The following is a 23,071-nucleotide window of genomic DNA, read 5'->3' as shown; positions in this document are numbered from 1 at the left end:
AAAAAACAATTTCCTTTTTGAAATTTAGCAGTATTTTCCATCAATACAAAAAGCGCAGTCATGTTTTCTCAATAACCCCCTCGTGTGTACAATTGTGGACAGCCCATTTTGTATTTGGCGGTGAGTGAGCGCGGGAGAACGCGCACGTTGGACGGCGCCGTGCCCGAGCCTTTGCAAGGCGATGGCGGGAGAACGCGCACGCTGGACGGCGCCGTGCCCGGGCCTTTGCAAGGCGATGGCGGGAGAACGCGCACGCTGGACGGCGCCGTGCCCGGGCCTTTGCAAGGCGATGGCGGGAGAACGCGCACGCTGGACGGCGCCGTGCCCGGGCCTTTGCAAGGCGATGGCGGGAGAACGCGCACGCTGGACGGCGCCGTGCCCGGGCCTTTGCAGGTTCCCGGATAGGTGGCATCCTACTCTGTGCACGCAGAGCGCATGATCAGTGGTTTTTGAAAAAGAATAACCTCTGAGCACGGAATCGCGCTCCACCATCGCCATAGGCGAAGGAGAAGACGGCGACCACTCAGGCCTCTTGCTGCATTTGTGACGCAAGTTTCTGCAGAGTTCATCCCTTTCACTTACGAGGCCATGACTCGGGAGTATAAAGCCGGGGAGCTGATTTTCGCCAAGATGAAGGGTTATCCTCATTGGCCTGCTCGGGTGAGCGATGTTGGCCTGCTTATCTCTGCAGTTCAGAATCAGTCTGATTTACTGGGGAAATTATTATTTCGATTCGGTACAAACGCACATTATATATTCAAAGGGATATTGGTGCCAGTTTCAGACTCTGCACAGTACAGTGAGAGAGGAGGCGGGGTGTAAGGCTAACTAGATCAGTTGGCTCCTGGAAGCCCAAGTGCTCTAGATTTTAAACGTAATCCTTTTGCTTTTCGCGTTTGTTTAAACAATGCAATCTATGTTTATACCGAGAAAACCCCAGCTCAATTAAGAAATAACCTCATACTAATCCTCTCTTTAATATTATTGTACAATTTGGTTTTAAACGTTATGGGTATAACTTAAAGAAAAAAAACAAGCTCTCGTCTACTGTCGAAACGCGCGCAACATAGTAACAAAAACGTGCTTGGTATCTCTTCTGAATTACCAGCCTGGCGCTAGGGTTTTTTCCCTCTTAAAAACTACCACACAACTTTACCTGTTAGCTGGATCACTAAATGTAGCGGACTTTTCTTGATAACTGGAAGTCATTGTTTTTGAAATATACCTTTTTGTTTGCAAGTTGAATTACCGCGGTTTCCATTTGTTCGGTTTCAGACATCTATGCCCTTTTCCTTTGGCAGAATGTTTAAACTGCACTTTTTCCCCCTTGAATACCATCAGATCTGTTGCTTCGTGTAAACTGTCCAGAGAGAATATTTCAATTAAGGTTTAAATATAATGGGGTAACCTAGTTTTCAACCTAGCTTTCACCAAAAGGCAGATTTGAGAATTGGGCACACTCCCTTAAGAGTAGAATATTGCTTTTCTGACATTAACTATGTGCTATGTCTAATATGCTTAATTGTCCCAGTGTAACTTGCACCAGATCAGTTTAATCGCTGCTAGAAGGGTTGTTCGATACGATTGTACTACAGTACATATCGACCTTTGAAATTCTGCGTTTGGTTTCAGTTGTTTCGCCAGAATGTTGTCCTGAAGATGTCATTCCCGCTATATATCGTCGCTATATACTATTGCATTCAAATAGTTTGAAAATTGTCATTGGGATGAGAGAGTTGTGATTTAGTGTTTGAAGTTCTTTTGAGTTAAGTTCTTAAGCCTCATGATGCGTTAATGGAATCGATTTAATTGAGTATAGAATATAATTCCAAACAAATATTGTACCTATTCCCTCTTTTTCTCTGTTAATGTTCCCATCCAAATGTTGTTCCAGTTGTCAACTTTTGGTTCTAATGCTAAATTAGAAACAAATTTCTGGTCATCTACGAAAATAAATCTTATTTTCGAGGCTCATGATAAAATGTCTTTCACAACGTGACCCTTGCTTGGCACCAGGCCCTGTTGGTAGGGCTCTGAAAACCAGTGCCAACCAACTGCTGAGTGTGATTAAAGAAATCTTTGATCTCTTACTGACACTGTGGCAAGTTCCTGCCTGCTTCAAAACGGCATCAATCATACCAGTGCCCAAGGAGAGCAGAGTGAGCTTCCTCAGCAACTATTGCCAGTAGCACTCACATCTACTATGATGAAGTGCTTTCAGAGGTTGGTCATGGTTAGAATCAACTCCAGTCTAAGCAAGGACCTGGACCAACTGCAATCTGCCTACAGCAGATGTAATCTCACTGGTTCTCCACTTGGCCTTGGATCACCTGGTCAACTGCAAAACCTATATTAGGCTGCTGTTTATTGAGTATAGTATGGCATTCGACACAATCATACCCTCAATTCTAAACAATAAGCTCCGAAACCTAGGCCTCTGTACCTTCCTCTGCAACTGGATCCTTGACTTCCTCATCAGGAGACCACAGTCTGCAGATCAGAAATAACATCTCCTCGCTGACAGGCAAAACTGGCCCACTTCAAAGATGTGTGCTTAGCTCGTTGCTGTATTCTCTCTGCACTCTAGAGTGTTGCTTGGCACAGCCCAAATGCCATCTATAAATTTACCAATGACACAACTATTGTTGGCAGAATTTCAAATGATGATGATAAGGTATATAGGAGCAAGGTGCATCAGCTGGTTGAGTGGTTTTGTGCGTGAAACAGTGAGTGTATTGAACCATCAGAAAGGTAAACTATCAGTTCCTCTGCCATCACCATTATTCCAACTCTGAATTTGTGTGCTTGCGGTTATCAGCCTTTGTCTTACAGATGTACTGATGGACCCATTCAGTGTGTTACATTTTCATCAGCAAAGATCTTGGCAAATTCATCAATGAATTTCTCTGTTAATAACCAGAAGCTTTATCACCTCAAGTCTTTAAAAATTTTAAACTTTTTAGCTACTTTAACTTCTGGAAATGGCCTGCTGAAAATTCACAATTACCTTCAATTTTCAGTTTGTGGCAACTTTGCTTATCTCTTGAACAAGATACTGTTAAGTGGCTTATGTTCACCCTGTTGATGAATTCACTCTTTCAATACACGATTGAGATCTTCATTGTTTTGCTTTATTTTTCTATTTTTCATTACATGTGAGATCCCTTCTCAGAACCGTCTAGTATGCAGAGACCTGTACATCGCTTGGTTGAGTGGTTTTGCAGTAACAGTCTAGCCCTCAACATCAGTAAGACGAAGGAATTGATTGTGGACTTCAAGAAGGGGAAGTTGAGGAACACACACGAGTTCTCATTAAGGGATCAGCAGTGGAAATGGTGAACAGTTTTAAGTTCCTGGGTGTCAGCATCTCTGAAGATCTGTCCTGGGCCCAAAATATTGATGCAATTACAAAGAAGGTGTGACAATGGTTATATTAGGAGTTTGAGGAGACCTGGTTTGTAACCAAAGTCGCAAATTTCTAAATGTACCATGGCGAGTATTCTAACTGGTTGCATCACTGTCTGGAATGGAGGGGGCCCCTGCATGGGATCGGAAAAAGCTGCAGAAAATTGTAAATTTAGTCTCATCGACATCCAGGACATCTTCAAAGGCAATGCCTCAAAAAGATGGCATCCATCACTCAGGATGTGCGCTGTTACTGCTCAAGGAATTAAAGGAACCTGAAAAGACACGCTCAGCATTTCAGGAACACGTCCTCCCCTCTATCATTAGATTTCTGAATGGACAATAAACCCATGAACACTACCTTAGTATTTTTTCCGCTCTTTTGGCACTACTTAATTTTTTAATGTATTTATTGTAATTAAGTTTTCACTATGTGTTGTAATATACTGCTGGCACAAAACAAGAAATTTCATGACATATGCCAGTTCTGCATATGCTTATTCTGATTCTGAAATATGTATAGACCTAGCTCACTATTGTTCCACAGACAATCATGTTACATTAGTTAAAGTCCTTAGATACTCTCCAAAATTATCAATCTATTGTCCAATCTATTGTACTAAGTTACTGTAGATTTATTAATCTACTGCGCTGTACTAATTTCATAGCACCATCCTTCAAACATTGTCAGGCATTGGAAGGTCTAGACTTCTTACAGAACACTTTGATTTTTTTCTTTCTATGTTGATATTTTTGCTTCCATTTAAAGAACTTGGTCACCACTACTTAATTATAGTAAATTTTCCATAAGTTTTTATGTTTTGCAGCTATAGATATGGTAACGAAGGATATTTTGTTTGTTTCTTCAGATCGATGATTTTGCTGATGGGGCAGTGAAATCTTCAACAAATAAATATCCCATTTTTTTCTTTGGAACTCACGAGACGTAAGTTGTAATTTTTGCTGCTGATTGTGAATGATTTTTGTGAACTTGATTAGCAGTTTAGACTAGACCAGGCATGGGCAAACTACGGCCCGGGGGCCATATGCGGCCCGTTAAGCTTTTTAATCTGGCCCGCAGAACTTGATGAAATTATATTAATAAACCTTGTTAACGTTTTCTCCCCGCAATTCTGGCGTTATTCCAATAGATGAGGCACTCTATATACATTGACCTTTGTTGAGGTGCAGCGTATTACTCCACATTTGCACTTTACTCTTTGTTCGGCTCGACCTATTTGTGTGAACAGGCGTTCAGCGTCATGAACATCAACAAAGCCAGCCACAGATCCAAGTTAACTGACCAACACCTCAGATCCATCCTGAGAATCGCCACAACAAAACTAAATCCAGACTTTGATGCGCTGGCTAAAAAGGGAGACCAACAACACTGTTCCCACTGAAATTAAAAATAAGTTTCTTCGTTGTGTTATTTAAAAAATGCATTTGAGAATATTTTTTTCAATAAGCCTTACATGTTACATGTCATTTCTGTTAAGTGATGGACATGAGTAGTGCGCAGGTGCACGTACGTTCTCAAAATAAAAAATGCGCTCCAGATCAAATAACGCGCTCTGCATACTAGCGCGCTCTCACTGTTCTGTCCTTGTGCTGGTTGTTGTTGAGTTTTGGCACAGGGGACAATTGAATAAGAAGGAGCAGGACAAGTAGACCTGCATCTCCTACCATTTTTGAAATAAAGACAATCAGGAGGAGGGTGATGATGATAATATCTTGAAGGATAACAGAATTTTCAGTGCTTTAAAATAATAACTTACTATTAAAAAAAGCTGTATTTTATTCATTTAATTTTCAGTGTTTTAAAAGTCATTTCAATAAATAGCTAAATACCATGGGACTTCAAAGACAGATATTTTGTTGTAATGCATTTGTTCATTTTCAATTGAAATTAAAGCACATGTTTTCTACATATCCCATGATATTTTATTTTCTCTTATGAGGTGTATTACCAAAACACTCCCTCCATCTGCTCCTGGTCCGGCCCCCCTGTCAAATTTTAGAACCCTTTGTGGCCCACAAGTCAAAAAGTTTGCCCACCCCTGGACTAGACCTATACATTTTATAGGGAAGGAAATAATCTGAATCTTGATGACTCTGAAGTGATCTATCACCTTCCTTCCTGGTAATGTCTGCATCTGTATCAGCTAGTATTCCCAGTCTGCAAGATAAGAGGAAAGCAAAAGTAAGATGAGTTCTTTATTTTAATTATGATACAAATGCCTTCACTCAATTGAATAATCCAGCTGAGAGTGAGTCCCCATCTGCCCTCTTGTTTGGCCATTGCTGCTGAGCCACAGTTGACTCCTAAATGTAATACTAACAGCGAGTATGTTTACTGATATGTGGAAATGTATATGTAAAAGTATTAGGTTTTTTAGTTAGTGTTTTGTTAATTATTCCCCCGATGCATGTAGTGAATAGTGTAATTCTAACCAATAAAGTGTACAATCTAAAGCCAAATGCATCTACTGTTTTTTAAAAAAAAACTTTTCAGTGCTTATTTGGGACCACGGGACATTTACCCATATGAAGAAAACAAGGAGAAGTACGGGAAACCGAACAAAAGAAAGGGTTTCAATGAAGGACTGTGGGAAGTTGAGAATAACCCAACCGTCAAGTTTCTGGGACAACAGGTGAGTTCAGCTCAGGTGCAAAAGAAGCATCAAATGTATCTTGCTTCATTGAAGAAAATTAATTTTCTGTGAAGATGTTGAGGTTATTTGCTTCTGTACTTCAATTCTGAGCATGATAGGCTGTTGACAAATACAGCTTTGATTTCATTATATTAGCGAATTGATTCAAGTATATTGGAATTAGGTTGTCAGCTGTGGTTCAGTTGGTAGCACTTTCACCGTTTATTCTGTAGGTTATGGGTTGCTTCTTCAGATATTCAGTGACTGAGATTTAAGTTGATGTTCCAAGGAGTGCTAAGGAAGAGCTAACTGTGGGGAAATTCTGTCTTGGAGGTGAGGAGAAATTAAGGTCCCATTTGCTTGCTTGGGTAGCAGTTGGATGGCAGTGTTTTGCAGAGCAAATGTACCAATGACATGCAAATGATACATAAATGAAAAGGAAAAAAATAGACTGAGTTATTATTTGCCCCTTGGGTTACATCTCAAAAATAAATTGCATTACTTTTTGTGAGAGCTGGTTTGTAATTAGCAAGTATATTTTTATAAATTATAGAAGTAATTTTGTAAAGTACTTCATTGATTTGAAAGATTCATAAATCACAAAAAAAGGCCTTTCAGCCACTGAATTTGCACCAACCATAAAGCACCCACCTGCAATAATCCCAATTTATTCTCCCCATACCCCTCTCTCCCTGTTTCTAACACTTGTCTGTATATCAGGTGGTGTTAACCCTGACATGTGAGTGGAATATCTAGAACAGGGGGTTCTTGGCCTTTTTAATGCCATGGACCCCTTTGTCAGTCTGGTAAAGCCCAAGGAGCCTTCTCAGAATAATATCTTTTAATGTATAAACTAAAATGCATAAGATTACAGAAGAAACTAATTCTATTGAAATGCAGTTATAATATAAAAAAAAATCAAATGTATGATTTAGTAATGTGTGTGGTTCTTTATTAACACCAAATAACAAGACTATTACATTTAAAATATAGATGTATCCGTGTGAAGGCTGTTGTTGCTTAGCTTGAATAAGAATGTTAAACTGTGGGGTGGTCTTTGACAGAGTAACATGTACCATGATGGACATCCGCTTGATCTCGGTTTTGTTTTGGTTTTAATGGTTGAAAATTTAAGCATTGAAAATCCTGACACACAAAGATAAATTGTTGCAAATGGAATTAACACTTCCATTGCTCACTTTACAAGGTGAGGATAGGCTTTTCTGAAGGAACACCAGAATTCTTAAGGGCTTTTGAGCTAAACTCAGTGTAATAAGTTATTTTTGTCTTAAGATCAATGAGTTCAACTTTGGCTAGATCAATATATTCAATACCGTTTACAAACACCATTTCTAGAAAAGTTAGGATATTTTCCAAAATGCAATATAAAAAAAAAATCTGTGATATGTGATATGAAAATCACATGAACCTTTATTTAACTGACAAAAGTACAAAGAAGATTTTCAGTAGTTTTACTGACCAACTTAATTGTATTTTGTAAATATATACAAATTTAGAATTTGATGGCTGCAACACGCTCAACAAAAGTTGAGACAGGCATGTTTACCATTGTGTTACATCACCTTTCCTTTTAATAACACTTTTTATCATTTTGGAACTGAGGATACTAATTGTAGTAGATTTGCAATTTGAAATTTTGTCCATTCTCACTTGATATAAGAGTTCAGCTGCTCAACAGTCTGTGGTCTCCGTTGTCTGATTCTCTTCTTCATGATGCGCCATACATTTTCAATAGGAGATAGATCTGGACTGGCAGCAGGCCAGTCAAGCACACACACTCTGTGTCTACAAAGCCACGCTGTTGTAGCCCGTGCAGAATGTGGTCTGGCATTGTCCTGCTGAAATAAGCATGGATGTCCCGGGAAGACATGTCGCCTTGATGGCAACATGTCTCTCTAAACTCCTAATATACACCTCAGAGTCAATGGTACCTTCACATACATGCAACTCACCCATGACGTGGGCACTGATGCACCCCCATACCATCACAGATCCTGGCTTTTGCACCTTTCGCTGATAACAATCAGGATGGTCGTTTTCATCTTTGGCATGGAGAACTCGACTCCCGTTTTTTCCGAAAACTAGCTGAAATGTGGACTCATCTGACCACAGTACACGGTTCCACAGTCTTTCGGTTCATCTGAGATGAGCTCGGGCCCAGAGAACTTGCCGGCATTTCTGCATAGAGTTGATGTATGGCTTCCTCCTTGGGTAATAGTTTCAAGTTGCATTTCTGGACGCAGCGACGGACTGTATTAAGTGACAATGGTTTTCCGAAGTACTCCCAAGCCCAGGTGGCTATAATTGTCACAGTAGCATGACGGTTTCTTAGGCAGTGCCGCCTGAGGGCTCGAAGATCACGCACATTCAACAGTGGTTTCTGACCTTGCCCTTTACGCATTGAGATGTCTCTGAATTCTCTGAATCTTTTCACAATATTACGTACTGTAGATGTTGAAAGACCTAAATTCTCTGCAATCTTGTGTTGGGAAATGTTCCTTTTGAACTGACTAACAATTCTGTCACGGATTTTGGCACAAAGGGGTGAGCCACGACCCATGCTTGCAAAGACTGAGCCTTTGATGGACGCTACTTTTATACCCAGTCATGATACCTCACCTGCTACCAATTAGCCTGCTTAATGTGAAGTCTTCCAAACCGGTGTTACGTGAATATTCTGTGCACTTTTCAATCTTATTTTAACTCTGTCCCAACTTTTGAGTGTTTTGCAGCCATCAAATTCTAAATTTATTTACAAAATACAATTAAGTTGATCAGTAAAACTATTGAAAATCTTTTCTTTGTACTTTTGTCAGTTAAATAAGGGTTCACGTGAATTAACATAACACAGATTTTTGTTTTTATTGCATTTTGGAAACTATCCCAGCTTTTATGGAAATGGGGTTTGTATATCAGAAAGAAAAGGATTGCAGAACTGTAGTTCAACTTTAATGCCATCAAGATGAAAATAACTTTTGCAAGTTATTTGCAAGTCTGAAGTAGTTCCAGTGTTGCAAATGTCTCTCTTCTAATAAACTGACAGAATTTTTCATCCCATCCAAGTTCGTGGACCCTCCGGAGTGCTACATAATTGGAAATGTTTCTTTACTTGGTTGGCACATCAAAACTAATTTTCTATTGGTGAAAATAATATCAGACTTCAAATCCATATTTCTTTAATATATTTAATTCAACAGCATTTTGTGTCAAAAGTTGGTTTCATTTTAGATGATGTTACAGGTTGAGTTCCTTCCCCCCAGCCTAAATGCTTGGAGCCAGAAGTATTTTGGATTTTGTTTTTGGGTTTTGGAAGTTTTGCATCTATATAATGAGATAGCATGGGGATGGGACTCAAGTCTAAACACAAATCTATTTAAATTACATATACATCTTGTAGATATATCCTGAAAGTATTTTATATTTGAATAATTTTGTGCATGAAACATCAGAAAGGTAAGCTATCAGTCCCTCTGCCACCCAGGTGGACAGTCACTGGCTGTCTGCCATCACCATTATTCCAACTCTGAATTTGTGTGCTCGCGGTTATCAGCCTTTGTCTTACAGATGTACTGATGGACCCATTCAGCGTGTTACATTTTCATCAACAAAGATCTTGGCAAACTAATCAATGAATTTCTCTGTTGCTTCGTGAACCAGAAGCTTTATCACAAGTATTAAAAACTTTAAACTTTTTAAACTAATTTCTGCAACTAGTCTGCTGAATATTCCCAAATACCTTCAATTTTCAGTTTGTGGCAACGTTGCTTATTTCTGGAGCAACATACTGTTAAAGCGGTCTGTGTTTACCCTGTTGATGAATTCACTCTTTCAATACACGATTGAGATCTTCATTATTTTGCTTTGTGCAGAGTTTTTCTATGTTTCTTTAACATCTGTTCATTACGTGTGAGGTCACTTTTCAGAACTGCCTAGTGTGCAGAGACCTGTGTGCCTGGAAACCTTCCCAGGGCCATGTGGACATTTCCATTTGGAATATCATGTCAACAATTTTAAAAAAATGACAGATTTTGGAATTTAGGATGAGGTCTGCTGAACCTGTACTTTATAACATATTTTCCCTTGTTCCATATCCCTTCTGTCACGTGGATAATTTGATATTGTCCCTTATAAGATGCCCAGCAGCTCTTCTAGAGCTTTGTACTGTGTGTAATTTCTGTTCTTTATGGAATTAGCAGGGTTGGTGTTGGCTGGCTAATTATAACCTTCCTACTACTTTATGTAATAGTGAGGTTTAAAGCCTTGGTTTACTCTTTGTGGATCAGTAACTACTGAATTGAAAGGAGAACATATTTTCTGCAAACCATCTGACAGCAGATGGGGATTGAAGCAAGGTCTACAACATACTAACTGTGTACAATTTTGGGATAATTCTAGAGTTCTAATAAGCGAGTTCGGAAGTTGTCAACTGATAAAGAGGGTGAAGAGGGAAAAGAAACAAGTGGTTCAAACCTGGGAAAAGAGGAGTGTGATATTGGTAGCTTGCCGGAGTTCGACAAACAAAGTGATGAGGTATGTACTATTTTTCAGGTTATCATGTATGACGGATGCTCTTTAAGAATTTGAAATAAAAGACATGAGGATGCAATTGTTACTGATAAATTTATCATTAGCAGCCCCTCGTATTCCAGCTGGGTGGTCCATAACACAAACGCGTGAACACAGTTATCTAAATTCAGATGAACTTTTCCCTCTTTGTAAATTTTCTCACTCCAGTTGTTCCTAGGCTCATTCTAGTCTGCATCACTTCCCCCTCCCCCCCCCCCCCCCCCCCATCAATCCATCATTTCTGTCTGTCTTACCACACAATTCTCCCACTTAAAAATAGAGGTGAAGTGGCAAAACAAAGGGTTCAGGAAAGGAGTTCCAAAATGAAACTAAAATAGTGGACTGTTTGGGCAAGGAGTTTGAATATTCAGTCCATCATGTCAAACACTTAATTGACCAACTGGGCATCCCCCCCCCCCCCCCCACCTCCTTCCTCCCACTTTTTTATCATGGTCCTGCAAGTTTTGTTTTCATTCAGTTTTGAAAGTTACTACTGTGTTTCTGCCACCCATTCAGATTAGTATGTTTGTTAGTTACTGGTTACAAATCTCTTTAGCAACTGGAAGCACTTTCTTCTTCTAAAATTACTGAATTTCATGCTTTTTGGTCTGGAATATGATCTTCAATTACTCAAATCTTTTGCTCTTTACTTCCTGTATCAGTGAAGTAAATCTTTGCATCTTCTTCAAAGCCTTGCCCTTTAAAGTCTAGTGTCCAAAAATGGATGCTGCTGTGTCTGTTTCTGTTCAGAAAATGTTAAAGATTTAGCATAACTTGTTTTGTTCTCTAAATATAAAATTGAACCTTTGTTTTTTATAAACCAGCACTTTCTACATGTATTGTCAAGTTAAAGATATTTAAAATTATATTTTAAATAGATTGAAAATTTGTATCCTGTTGAATCAAAGTGATTAATTTTTCTCCCTTATCTGCTTAATTTTATCTTCCTTGTGCATACTGTCTTAACCAGTTTGTCTCAGTTTATATCTGTGATTTTTCTATCCTATTAAATTTCAAATAGCTAAGTGCATACGTTAATCAAAAATAGTGTGGTTTTTATTCTGATCCATTGGGAATGGAAAATGCTATCTACTTTGATCTTTTAACTAATGCTGCCTTTGTCCCCTTAATCAAGTGTGTTATATGGTACTTTATCAAAATACTTTTTGACCATAAACTACATCAACTTCAATCCACGGGTAATAAAACCATAAGATATAGGAGCAGAATTGGGCTACTTAGTCCATCGAGTCTGCTCTGCCATCTCATCATGGCTGATCCATTTTTTCTCTCAGCCCCAATCTCCTGCCTTCTCCCCACATCCTCTCATGCCTTGACGAACCAAGAATCTGTCAACCTCTGTCTTTTTTTTAAAACTTTTTTTATTGCATTTTTAAGTAGTTACAAAGTGAAGTATGAAAAGACAATGTATATGACCCTTACCCCCTCCCCTTAACCCCTCCCCCCTGACTACCCTATAGAAAAAAAAAGAAAGAAAGAAAGAATGCCTGGTTGTTGGAAGATCTCCACATGCTCCATGGAATTCGTAATAACTTTAATATGTATATTTATTTCTTTCCCCTAATAACCAATTGTTTCATCTTCAGAACATCTATATATTTAATCCTGTCTTTTGTAAATAAGGGCTCCAAATTTTCAGAAATGTTTCATATTTATCTCTTAAATTATAAGTAATTTTTTCTAATGGAATACAGCCATAGATTTCTTTCTTCCAAGAGTCTATACTTAAATGTGTATCCGATTTCCAAGTAACTGCAATAGCTTTTTTGGCTACTGCCAGTGCAATTTTTATAAATTCTTTCTGATACTTATTTAGTTTGAGTTTCGGTTTTATCCCTTCAATATCACCTAGTAAAAGTAATATTGGATTATGAGGAAATTGTGTTCCTGTAATTTGTTCCAGTAAAAGTCTTAAATTTGTCCAAAAAGGTTGAATTTTAGAGCAAGACCATGTCGAATGTAAAAAAGTACCAGTTTCCTGGTTACATCGGAAACACTGACCCGATAAATTTGGATTTAATTTTTTTATTTTTTGTGGTGTAATATATAATTGATGTAGAAAATTATACTGCACTAATCTTAACCGAACATTTATTGTATTTGTCATACTATCAAGACATAGTCTTGACCAATTTGTTTCTTCAATTTTAATGTTCAAATCACTTTCCCATTTTTGTCTTGACTTAAGGACTCCTTGTTTAATTGCCTGTCTTTGAATCAAATTATACATACAAGATATAAATTTTTTAATATTTCCTTTTTGAATTAAAATTTCTATTTCATTAGATTTCGGCAATAACATTGTTTGACCTAATTTTTCTCTTAAATAAGCCCTTAATTGAAAGTAACAAAATAAAGTGTTATTTGATATTTTATATTTATTCTTTAATTGATCAAATGACATTAATATACCTCCTTCAAAACAATTCCCTATATATCTAATCCCATTTTGAATCCAATTATATAAAAGTTGATTGTCCATTGTGAAAGGAATAAGTCTATTTTGAATTAAAGATCTGTTTGCTAATAAAGATTTTTTTATCTCATCATCAACATTTATCTTATTCCATAAATCAATCAAATGTTTTAATATAGGAGATTCTTTCTTTTCCCGTATCCATTTAGATTCCCATTTGTATATAAAATCTTCTGGTACGTTTTCTCCTATTTTGTCTAATTCTATTCTAATCCATGCCGGTTTATCTTTCTCGAAAAAAGATGCAATAAATCTAAGTTGATTTGCTTTATAATAATTCTTAAAATTTGGAAGTTGTAATCCTCCTAAATCAAATTTCCATATCAATTTTTCCAACGATATTCTTGACATCTTACCTTTCCAGAGGAATTTCCTCACATATTTGTTTAACTCTTGAAAAAACTTCTGGGGTAATTGTATTGGTAATGATTGAAATAAATATTGTAATCTAGGGAATATATTCATTTTTATAGTATTTACTCTACCTACTAATGTTATTGGTAATGCCATCCATTTTTCAAGATCTTCCTGAATTTTTTTCAAAAGTGGTAAATAATTTAATTTGTATAAGTTTTTTATATCATTATCAACTCTTATACCTAAATATTTTATACCATTTGCTGGCCATCTAAATTGAGTTATTAATCGACATTGATTATAATCTCCTTTAGTAAGAGGTAAAATTTCACTTTTATCCCAGTTTATTTTATAACCCGATATTTTCCCATATTCTTCTAGTCTATAAGATAATTTGCGTAGTGAATGTAATGGATCTGTTAAATAAAGTAGAACATCATCAGCAAATAAGTTAATCTTGTATTCTTCCTGATTAACTCTGAAACCCTTAATATCTGGGTCCATTCTAATTAATTCAGCTAGTGGTTCTATTGCCAACACAAATAAAGCAGGTGATAGTGGGCAACCTTGCCTAGTTGATCTTGTTAACTGAAATGATGTTGAAATTTGACCATTTGTCACTACTTTAGCTTTGGGATTAGTATTTAAGGTTTTAATCCATTTTATAAATGATGTTCCTAATCTATATTTTTCCAGTACCTTAAATAAAAAATCCCATTCCAATCTATCAAATGCTTTTTCTGCATCTAAAGCAACTGCCACACTCATTTCCTCCCTCTTTTGTGCTAAATGGATTATACTAAATAATCGGGTTACATTATCTGCCGATTGTCTATTTTTGATAAATCCTGTTTGATCCATATGCACTAATTTTGGTAAGCATTTAGATAATCTATTAGATAAGATTTTTGCTATTATTTTATAATCGGTGTTTAATAAAGAAATAGGTCTATATGATGGTTTTAAAAGGTCTCTATCTTTTTTTGGCAATACTATTAAAATAGCTGTTGAAAAAGATTCTGGAAGTTTATTCGTTCTTTCCGCTTGATATATTAACTCCGTAAAAGGAGGAATTAATAAATCTTTAAACTTTTTATAAAATTCAGGTGGAAAACCATCTTCTCCTGGAGATTTATTACTTTGAAGTGATCCCAAAGCTTCTTCAACTTCCTTCAATGTAAAAGGCATACCTAATCCCCTCTGTTCTTCCATATTTAATTTTGGAAGAGTTATTTGTGATAAAAATTCTTCTATCTTAACGTCATCATTCTTTGATTCTGATTTATACAACTCAGAATAAAAATTCTTAAAAGCCTCATTAATTTCTAGAGGTTTATAAGTAAATTCATTCACTTTTGTTCGAATTGCATTTATTGTTTTAGAAATCTGATCTGTTTTTAACTGCCATGCAAGAACTTTATGTGATCTTTCACCTAGTTCATAATATCTCTGTTTAGTTCTCATAATTGCTTTTTCTGTTCGATATGTCTGGAGTGTATTATATTTTAACTTATTAATAAGTTGTCTTCGTTTTTCTTCTGTCATATTTCTTTGAGATTCTTTTTCTAATTTTATCTCTTTTTCCAATTGATCTATTTCTATCATATATTCCTTAATTTTAGAAGTATAACTTATTATCTGGCCTCTCAAATATGCTTTCATTGCTTCCCACAATATAAATTTATCATCAACTGAATGTAAATTTGTGTCCAAAAAGAACTGAATCTGCTTTTTCATAAAATCACAAAAATCTTGACGTTTTAGTAGAATTGAATTAAATCTCCATCTATAAATTGATTCCTCTTTATCTATCATTATCATTGTCATTATTAAAGGAGAGTGATCAGACAATATTCTTGCTTTATATTCCACATTTTTCACTCTATCTTGAGTATTTGTTGATAATAGGAAAAAATCTATCCTTGAGTATGTTTTATGTCTATTTGAATAAAATGAATAATCCCTTTCTTTTGGATTGATTCTTCTCCATATATCAATCAAATTTAAATCTTTCATCAATGATAGAGTTAATTTTGCTACTTTTGATTTTGTAATAGCCTTTGTTGATCTATCTAAAACTGGATCTAAACAAAAATTAAAATCTCCACCTATTAATATTTTATCATGTGCATTAGCCAAATTCAAAAAGACCTCCTGTATAAATTTTACATCATTTTCATTTGGTGCATAAATATTCATAAGAGTCCATAGTTCTGAAAAAATTTGACAATGTATAATTAAATATCTTCCTGCCGAATCAATTAATACATTATGTATTTTAATTGGTAAATTTTTATTAACCAAAATTGCAACTCCTCTTGCCTTTGAGTTAAATGAAGCTGCAATAACATTTCCAACCCAGTCTTTTTTTAATTTCTGATGTTCTTTATCCGTTAAATGAGTTTCTTGTAAGAAAGCTATATCTATTTTCATTTTTTTAATATATGTTAAAATTCTTTTTCTTTTTATTGGTCCATTAAGCCCATTAACATTAAAACAAAAAATTCAATAAATTAGTCATTATTTTTATTTATGTTACTCCAATCTATAATAATACCTAATCTTTCAACTTTCATTGTATCCTGGGAAATCTTTTTAGAAGTTTCCATGTTGCTATGTGTGTCCCCACCAATCATCCAGGCAAAAGAATAGAAGAAAAATAGAAAATAAAGAAAAAAAAACAAAATACCCCCCTACTAATGTTGTGAAAGAAAAAAAACACAACATTACCCCCCTCTATTGTACGGGTCATGGCAATCGCCATGATTACACACGTGAATCCCGTAGTAACCGATTCAAAGCTCCCCAGCCCCCCCCCGCAACATAAAAAGTATATATATATATATATATATAAAAACATACTATTCTCAATTAATATTTCTAAAATTTTACTTTTCTCCCTTATATCATCCTTAAATGTCCATCAGTTCCATTTGCTTTCTCTGTGTTCGTCTTTAACCATTGCATTTAGAAGTCTCTACGTTTAATCAACGAAGAGATGGAAGTTTTTGTGTGAACACCTCCGCATCTTGATAATCAGAAAAAAATCTTTTTCCTTCCTCCAAAAAAATTATCAGTGTTGCTGGGTGACGCATTGAAAACTTATAACCTTTTTCCCATAAAATATTTTTAGCTGGATTAAATTCTTTCTTTCTCTTCAAAAGGTTATAACTTATATCAGGATAAAAAAGAACTGGTTTCTCTGCTATCATCAACGGACCTTTTCTTCTTTTAGCACCCTGGGCAGCCGCCCTCAAAATCTTTTCTTTATCCTGGTATCTTAAACATCTTATCAAAATTGATCGCGGATTTTGATCATCTTGAGATCTTGGTCTTAAGGCTCTGTGCACCCTTTCAATCTCAGTTAAAGTTTCCTCTCCCATTTCCAATTTTTCAGGAATCCATTTTTGAAAAAAATTTATTGGGTCTTCTCCTTCGGTACCTTCTTTAAGTCCAACAATTTTAATATTGTTGCGTCTACTAAAATTTTCAAGCTTATCAATTTTTCCCACGAGTTGTTTTCTTTCTGATGTCCAGGCATCATTATCATCTTCCATCTTCTTCATTCTTCCATCCATTTCTTCCATTTTGACGTCCAAATCTGTAAATTTCTTTTCCATTTTTTCCTGTTTCTTTGTCATTTTATCAAACATAGCCTCCATATTTGTTATTTTTTCTTTAATTACTTTTTGGTTACTTTTAATTACTTTTTCTAATTTTCCTAATTTATGCATTATTTGCCTCAAAGCCTTTTTTGTATTTTCAGAGGAACTTTCTTCTTCTTCTTCTCCATCTTCGTCTGATTTTTCCAGAGAGTCCGGCTCTCTCTCAGACTCACTTTCACTGTCGGTTTCAGTCGTTGCTGGGTTTTGTAGTTCTGGTTGCTCTTTTTTGCGCATGCTCGTTCCTTTACGCTTGCGCAGTTCTCGTTGATCTTTTCCTTTAGAAATGGCCGATGCTGCCGCGGTCTCCTTTTCTATTTCACCGGTGGTGTGTTGTACCTGAGTCCGCGGTTCTTCAGTAGAAGTAGGCCTTGATTCTGTTCCAACTTGAGCGGTCTTCGCAGTAGCAGTTTTCTTCGTCCTCTGTTTATGAGGCATAGCTTAAAACAATCCAAAGTAATTTATAAGTAACCTTAAAAAAGTATTAATTAACTTTTCTTCACTTAAACATTAATTTATTAACTTTTTTACGGGAGGGCTGGGTTCCAGCGTCTCGATCCTACGTCATCACGTGATGTCCCCCCAACCTCTGTCTTAAATATACATACAGACTTGGCCTACACAGCTGCCTGTAGCAAAGAATTCCACAGATTCACCACTCTCTGGCTAAAGTCCTCCTTGTCTATTCTGAGGCTGTGTCCTCTGATCTTAGACTCTCCCACCATAGGAAACATCGGCCTTTCACCATTTGATAGGTTTCAGTGAGGTCACCCCCCATTCTTCTGAATTCTGGTGAGTACAGGACAGACCCTGAGGCATCAAACGCACTTCAGATGACAAGCCATTTGATCCTGGAATCATTTTCGTGAACCTCCTTTAAACCTGTCCAGTTTCTGCACATCCTTTCTAAGATAAGGGGCCCAAAACTGCTCACAATACTCCAAGTGAGGCCTCACCAGTGCTTTATAAAGTCTTGACTTTATATCCTTCCTTTTATATTCGAATCCTCTTGAAATGAATGCTAACATCAGACTCAACTTAGAAATTAACCTTTAGGGAATCCTGCACAAGGACTCCCAAGCCTCTGTGCCAGTTTCTTTTGCATTTTGTCTGCATTTAGAAAGTAGTGAACTCTTTCTTCTACGAAGTGCATGACCATTCACTTCTGACACAGTATTCCATCTTGCCCATTCTTCCTATCTGTCCTTCTATAGTCTGTCTACTTCCTCAAAACTACCAGCACATCCAGGAGGCATGGGATCCAAGGGGACCTTGCTTTGTGGATCCAGAATTGGCTTGTCCATAGAAGGCAGAGGGTGATTGTAAGTGGTTCGTATTCTGCATGGAGATAGTGACCAGTGGTGTTCCGGAGGGATCTGTTCTGGGACCTCGCCTCTTCGTGATTTTTATAAATGATCTGGATGAGGAAGTAGAGGGGTGGGTTAGTAAATTTGCTGATGACAGAAAGGTTGGGAGTGTTAAAGCTCTTCCATCACAGTGGATGTAAGTGCTATTGAATGATGGCCATTGAGGTTGTTTACAGTAGTTTATTAACTTACCAACCAGCATATATTTGACCTTGCATGGATTCCATGATCTTGTTGCTGTTGGATTAAAGATTTGTTTTATTTGTCACTTGTACATCAAAACACAGTGAAATTCGTTGTTTGTGTCTGAGGATGAGCTGGGGCAGCCTGCAAATGTCATGGTGATTCTAGCACTTACCTAATCCTTATGTTTTATGGAATATGGGAAGAAATTGGAGTTCCTCGGAAATCCACACTGTCACAGGAGAATGTAAACCTTATAGGGGGCAGCAGAATAGATAGATAGATAGATACTTTATTCATCCCCAAGGGGAAATTCAAACATTTTTCCAGTGTCCCATACACTTATTGTAGCAAAACTAATTACCTACAGTATTTAACTCAGTATAAATATGATATGCATCTAAAATCACCCTCCCAAAAAGCATTAATAAATAGCTTTTAAAAAGTTCTTAAATAGTTTACTAAAGTGCATTGAGTGGTAACTTAAGCTCAGTCCTAACCCCGGCACTTTAACATGTCTTGCCCCTGGTGGTTGAATTGTAGGGCCGAATGGCGTTGGGGAGTAATGATCTCTTCATCCTGTCTGAGGAGCATTGCATTGACAGCAACCTGCCGCTGAAGCTGCTTCTCTGTCTCTGGATGGTGCTGTGCAGAGGATGTTCAGGGTTTTCCATGATTGACCGTAGCTCCGCTCTGCCACTGATGTCATACTCTCCAGTTCTGTGCCCACGACAGAGCCCGCCTTCCTTACCAGCTTATTAAGACGTGAGGCGGCCCTCTTCTTAATGCTGCCTCCCCAGCACGCCACCACAAAGAAGAGGGCGCTCTCCACAACTGACCGATAGAACATCTTCAGCATCTCACTACAAACATTGAATGACGCCAGCCTTCTGAGGAAGTACAGTCGACTCTGCTTTCCTGCACAGGGCATCTGTGTTGGCAGTCCAGTCTAGCTTCTTGTCTAACTGCACTCCCAGATACTTGTAGGTCTTAACCTGCTCCACACATTCTCCATTAATGATCACTGGCTCCATATGAGGCCTAGGTCTCCTAAATTCCACCACCATCTCTTTGGTCTTGGTGATATTGAGACGCAGGTAGTTTGAGTTGCACCATATCACAAAGTCCTGTATCAGTTTCCTATACTCTTCCTCCTGACCATTCCTGACACACCCCACTATGGCCGTGTCATCAGCGAACTTCTGCACATGGCAGGACTCCGAGTTATATTGGAAGTCTGATGTGTACAGGGTGAACAGGACCGGAGAGAGCACGGTCCCCTGCGGCGCTCCTGTGCTGCTGACCACCGTGTCAGACTTACAGTCTCCCAACCGCACATACTGAGGTCTGTCTGTCAAGTAGTCTGTTATCCAAGCCACCATGTGTGAGTCTACTCCCATCTCCGTTAGTTTGTGCCTTAAGATCCTGGGCTGGATGGTGTTAAAGGCACTAGAGAAGTCCAGGAATTGAACCTGCTATAATATTACACTAACTGCTGAGCTACCAGGCCACCCTTATTGGTTATCCTGAGTAGCCAAGAATTCTGCTGCTTAAGATTCTCATTGCCACTGTGTAGCATGCCATGTCTTTGTTTTACTAGAGGTAAATATGTAATCTGCCTGTTAACATTGTCATAGCAAAAAAATATTGTCGATTTGAGTTCTAACAGGTTTAATCCTCTAGGATATTTGATTTATAGCAGCTCTATTCTAAATGTGCTTCATTAATATAAATACATCATAACTCCTTCTGTGGGGAGAAATGCACTTTAATGCAAGTGTTACTTTAATGGATGATCTTGTGACTTTTGATGCATTTACTGTTTAATAGGAAACTTCAAAGAAAGCTGCAGTGGTCCACGTTCCAAAGAAGAGGGGAAGGAAGAGAAAGGTATACATTATTTTGTTGAGATCATTTAGTTTAAGAATTTGTCAGTGCTTGTTTGGTCCTGCAAGTGCAGATACTCAAACAAACCAGAAAATGCTGGAAACAGCTCAGAAGATCTGTGGAAAAAGAAGTGGAGTCAATGTGTTGAGCTGAAGATCCTTCAACAGGACTGGGAAATTTAAATTGCAGAAAGCATGGGAGGAATATCTGATAGCAAGGCCACGATTGCTGTCATGATGAGCAAGTTGGAAAGAGAGAACAAGGGGACATGTAAAAGCTGTGAAATACAGATGAGAACTGTAGAAAATTCCTAGGTGATCAGGAACTGTCAGTGGAAAGAGAAACACTTATAATGTTACAGAAGAGGGGCAATTCTAATGTTAACAAAAAGCAAATTACCTGAAGTTGGTGATTTTGCTATTGAGACAGGAAGGCTACAATGTGCCCATGCAGAAAATGAGGTGGTGTTCCTCAACCTGACGTTTGCTCTTGTAACATTGCAAGAGGCCACAGAAGGATAGATCAGCAGGGGAGTAGGCTGGTGCCCCTCCTCCTCTTCCCCATCTCCCTCCCTGGCCCCACTCCTTTCCCCATCTCCTCTCCTATCGGACTCCTCCTTCAGGCCTTTGCCTTTTCCACCTGTTAATCTTCGAGCTGGTGCTTCTTCCCCTTCCTTTGCAGCCCTGAGATGTGACTTACTCATCTCTACATATGGATGGAAACGCATGGGCGGGGGAGGGGGGGGTGAAAGTCCTGTGCTAGCTGTTCTTTGTATATTGAAGTGAACTGTAAGTTATGTGCAGTGAGAAATAGTGTAAAGAAATACGTTCTACATGTCATGTTTACAGTCTTTGTATGTTTGTTTGACTTTTTTATCTGAAATTTATAATTCTTTTTATATAATAGATTGAACAGGTAGAAGTTGGTTCAGAATCTGAGCCTGAGAAGCATAGTGCTAAGAGAAAGAAACAAGGTATGTAATCTTCAAACCATGAGAAGAACATGTTTGAACAGATCTGCATCTGACTAAATGTCTCTGAAGTATATCAGACTTCCCATTCAAAGCAATTAAAGGATCTTTGGTATTTGCAGCCAGTTTTATGCTACCCTTTGCACCTGCTTCCATATCTCCCTCCCTTGATTTCATGCTCCACCTTTCAGATACCATCATTTATGGCCCTTTTTTACCTCCTCCCCCCCCCCCCCCCCATCACCTCCCAACTTCTGTCCCCATCTCCACTCTCCCTTCCTTCATCTCCCTGTCACCCTGCTTCACCTGGATCCACCTATTGCTTGCTAGCTTTTGTTCCATTTCTTCCCTCCACCTTTTCAAAAGACTCTTTCCCTCTTGCCTTCTTTTAAATGAAGTCTTATCTTTATTCATTTCCCTCCAAAGATGCCTCCATGAGTTTCTTCAGCTTAGGGGTTCCCAACCTTAGGGGTATTGGTCCATGACATAAGCAAATTTGGGAACCCCTGTTCTGACTTGTATGTTGCTTTGTATGATCTTTATTTGGTGCAGAGAGTTCTGAGTTGTAAAATGCTTACCAGAATAAATTATTTGGCATTTAATTCTAAGATTTGTTAGCTTGGATTTGGAAATATACAAATTGTTTTCATTATTAGTCAACTCTCTAGGGGAGAGTTGACTAATTTGAGAGTTAACTCTAACAACACCATGTTATGGGAGTCCTGGGAAATTTCAACATGCAGGTTGATGGAGAAAGTCAGGTTGGAAATGGATCTCGAGAGTGAGTTTGTTCAATGCCTACTAGATGGCTTTTTCAGAGCTGTTTGTCATTGTGCCTAATAGGGAATGGGCTATATTGGATTGGGTGTTATGTAATGAACTGGAGGTGATTTAGGGAGCTTAAGGTAAAAGAACCCTTGGGAGACAGTGATCACAGCATGATTGAGTTTGACTTGAAATTTGAGAGGGAGAAAGTAAAGTCTGGCTTAGCAGTATTTCACTGGAGCAAGGGAAATTACAGTGGTATGAGAGAGGAGTTGGCTAAAGTAAATTGTAAGGAAATGCTGGCAGGGATGACAGCAGAGCTGCGCTGGTGTGAGTTTCTGGGAAAAATGAAGAAGGTGCAGGATAGATGTATTCCAAAAATGGGAAAAATACTCAAATGGCAGAATAGTATAACTGTGGCTGACAAGGGACGTTAAAGCTAATGTAAAAACAAAAGGGGGGTGCATACAACAAAACAAAAAATAGCTGGAAGACAGGATTGGGAAACTTAAACCACTGCACAAGCAACTAAAAGAATCATTGGGAGGGAAAAGCTGAAGTATGAAAGCAAGCTAGCAAACAATATCAAAGTGGATGGCAAAAGCTTTTCTCTAGTATGTAAAAAAAATACAAGAGATGAGAGTGGATATAGAACAGCTAGTAAATAAGGCAGGAGAAATAATAATGGGGGACAAGGAGATGGCAGATGAACTAAATGAGTATTTTGCATCAGTCTT

At 37.7% G+C, this 23,071-nt stretch overlaps 1 protein-coding gene across 1 annotated transcript in view; it reads left to right on the top strand.

The window, feature by feature from the left end:
* The first annotated feature begins 386 nt into the window (after positions 1 to 386).
* Positions 387 to 23,071, top strand: part of psip1a (PC4 and SFRS1 interacting protein 1a) — a 67,237-nt gene continuing 44,552 nt past the window's right edge. Inside the window, exons 1-6 of the mRNA XM_059970130.1 lie at positions 387 to 660; positions 4,275 to 4,351; positions 5,921 to 6,059; positions 10,476 to 10,610; positions 20,543 to 20,602; positions 21,506 to 21,572. Of these exons, the coding sequence (XP_059826113.1) occupies positions 589 to 660; positions 4,275 to 4,351; positions 5,921 to 6,059; positions 10,476 to 10,610; positions 20,543 to 20,602; positions 21,506 to 21,572 (550 nt within the window). The 5' untranslated portion in view covers positions 387 to 588. The remainder of the gene's footprint in view (positions 661 to 4,274; positions 4,352 to 5,920; positions 6,060 to 10,475; positions 10,611 to 20,542; positions 20,603 to 21,505; positions 21,573 to 23,071) is intronic.

Source organism: Hypanus sabinus, chromosome 5 (assembly GCF_030144855.1).
Source record: "Hypanus sabinus isolate sHypSab1 chromosome 5, sHypSab1.hap1, whole genome shotgun sequence".
Taxonomy (NCBI): Eukaryota; Metazoa; Chordata; class Chondrichthyes; order Myliobatiformes; family Dasyatidae; genus Hypanus; species Hypanus sabinus.
Note: the sequence above shows the minus strand (reverse complement) of the source record. Positions and strands in the feature narration are given on the sequence as shown.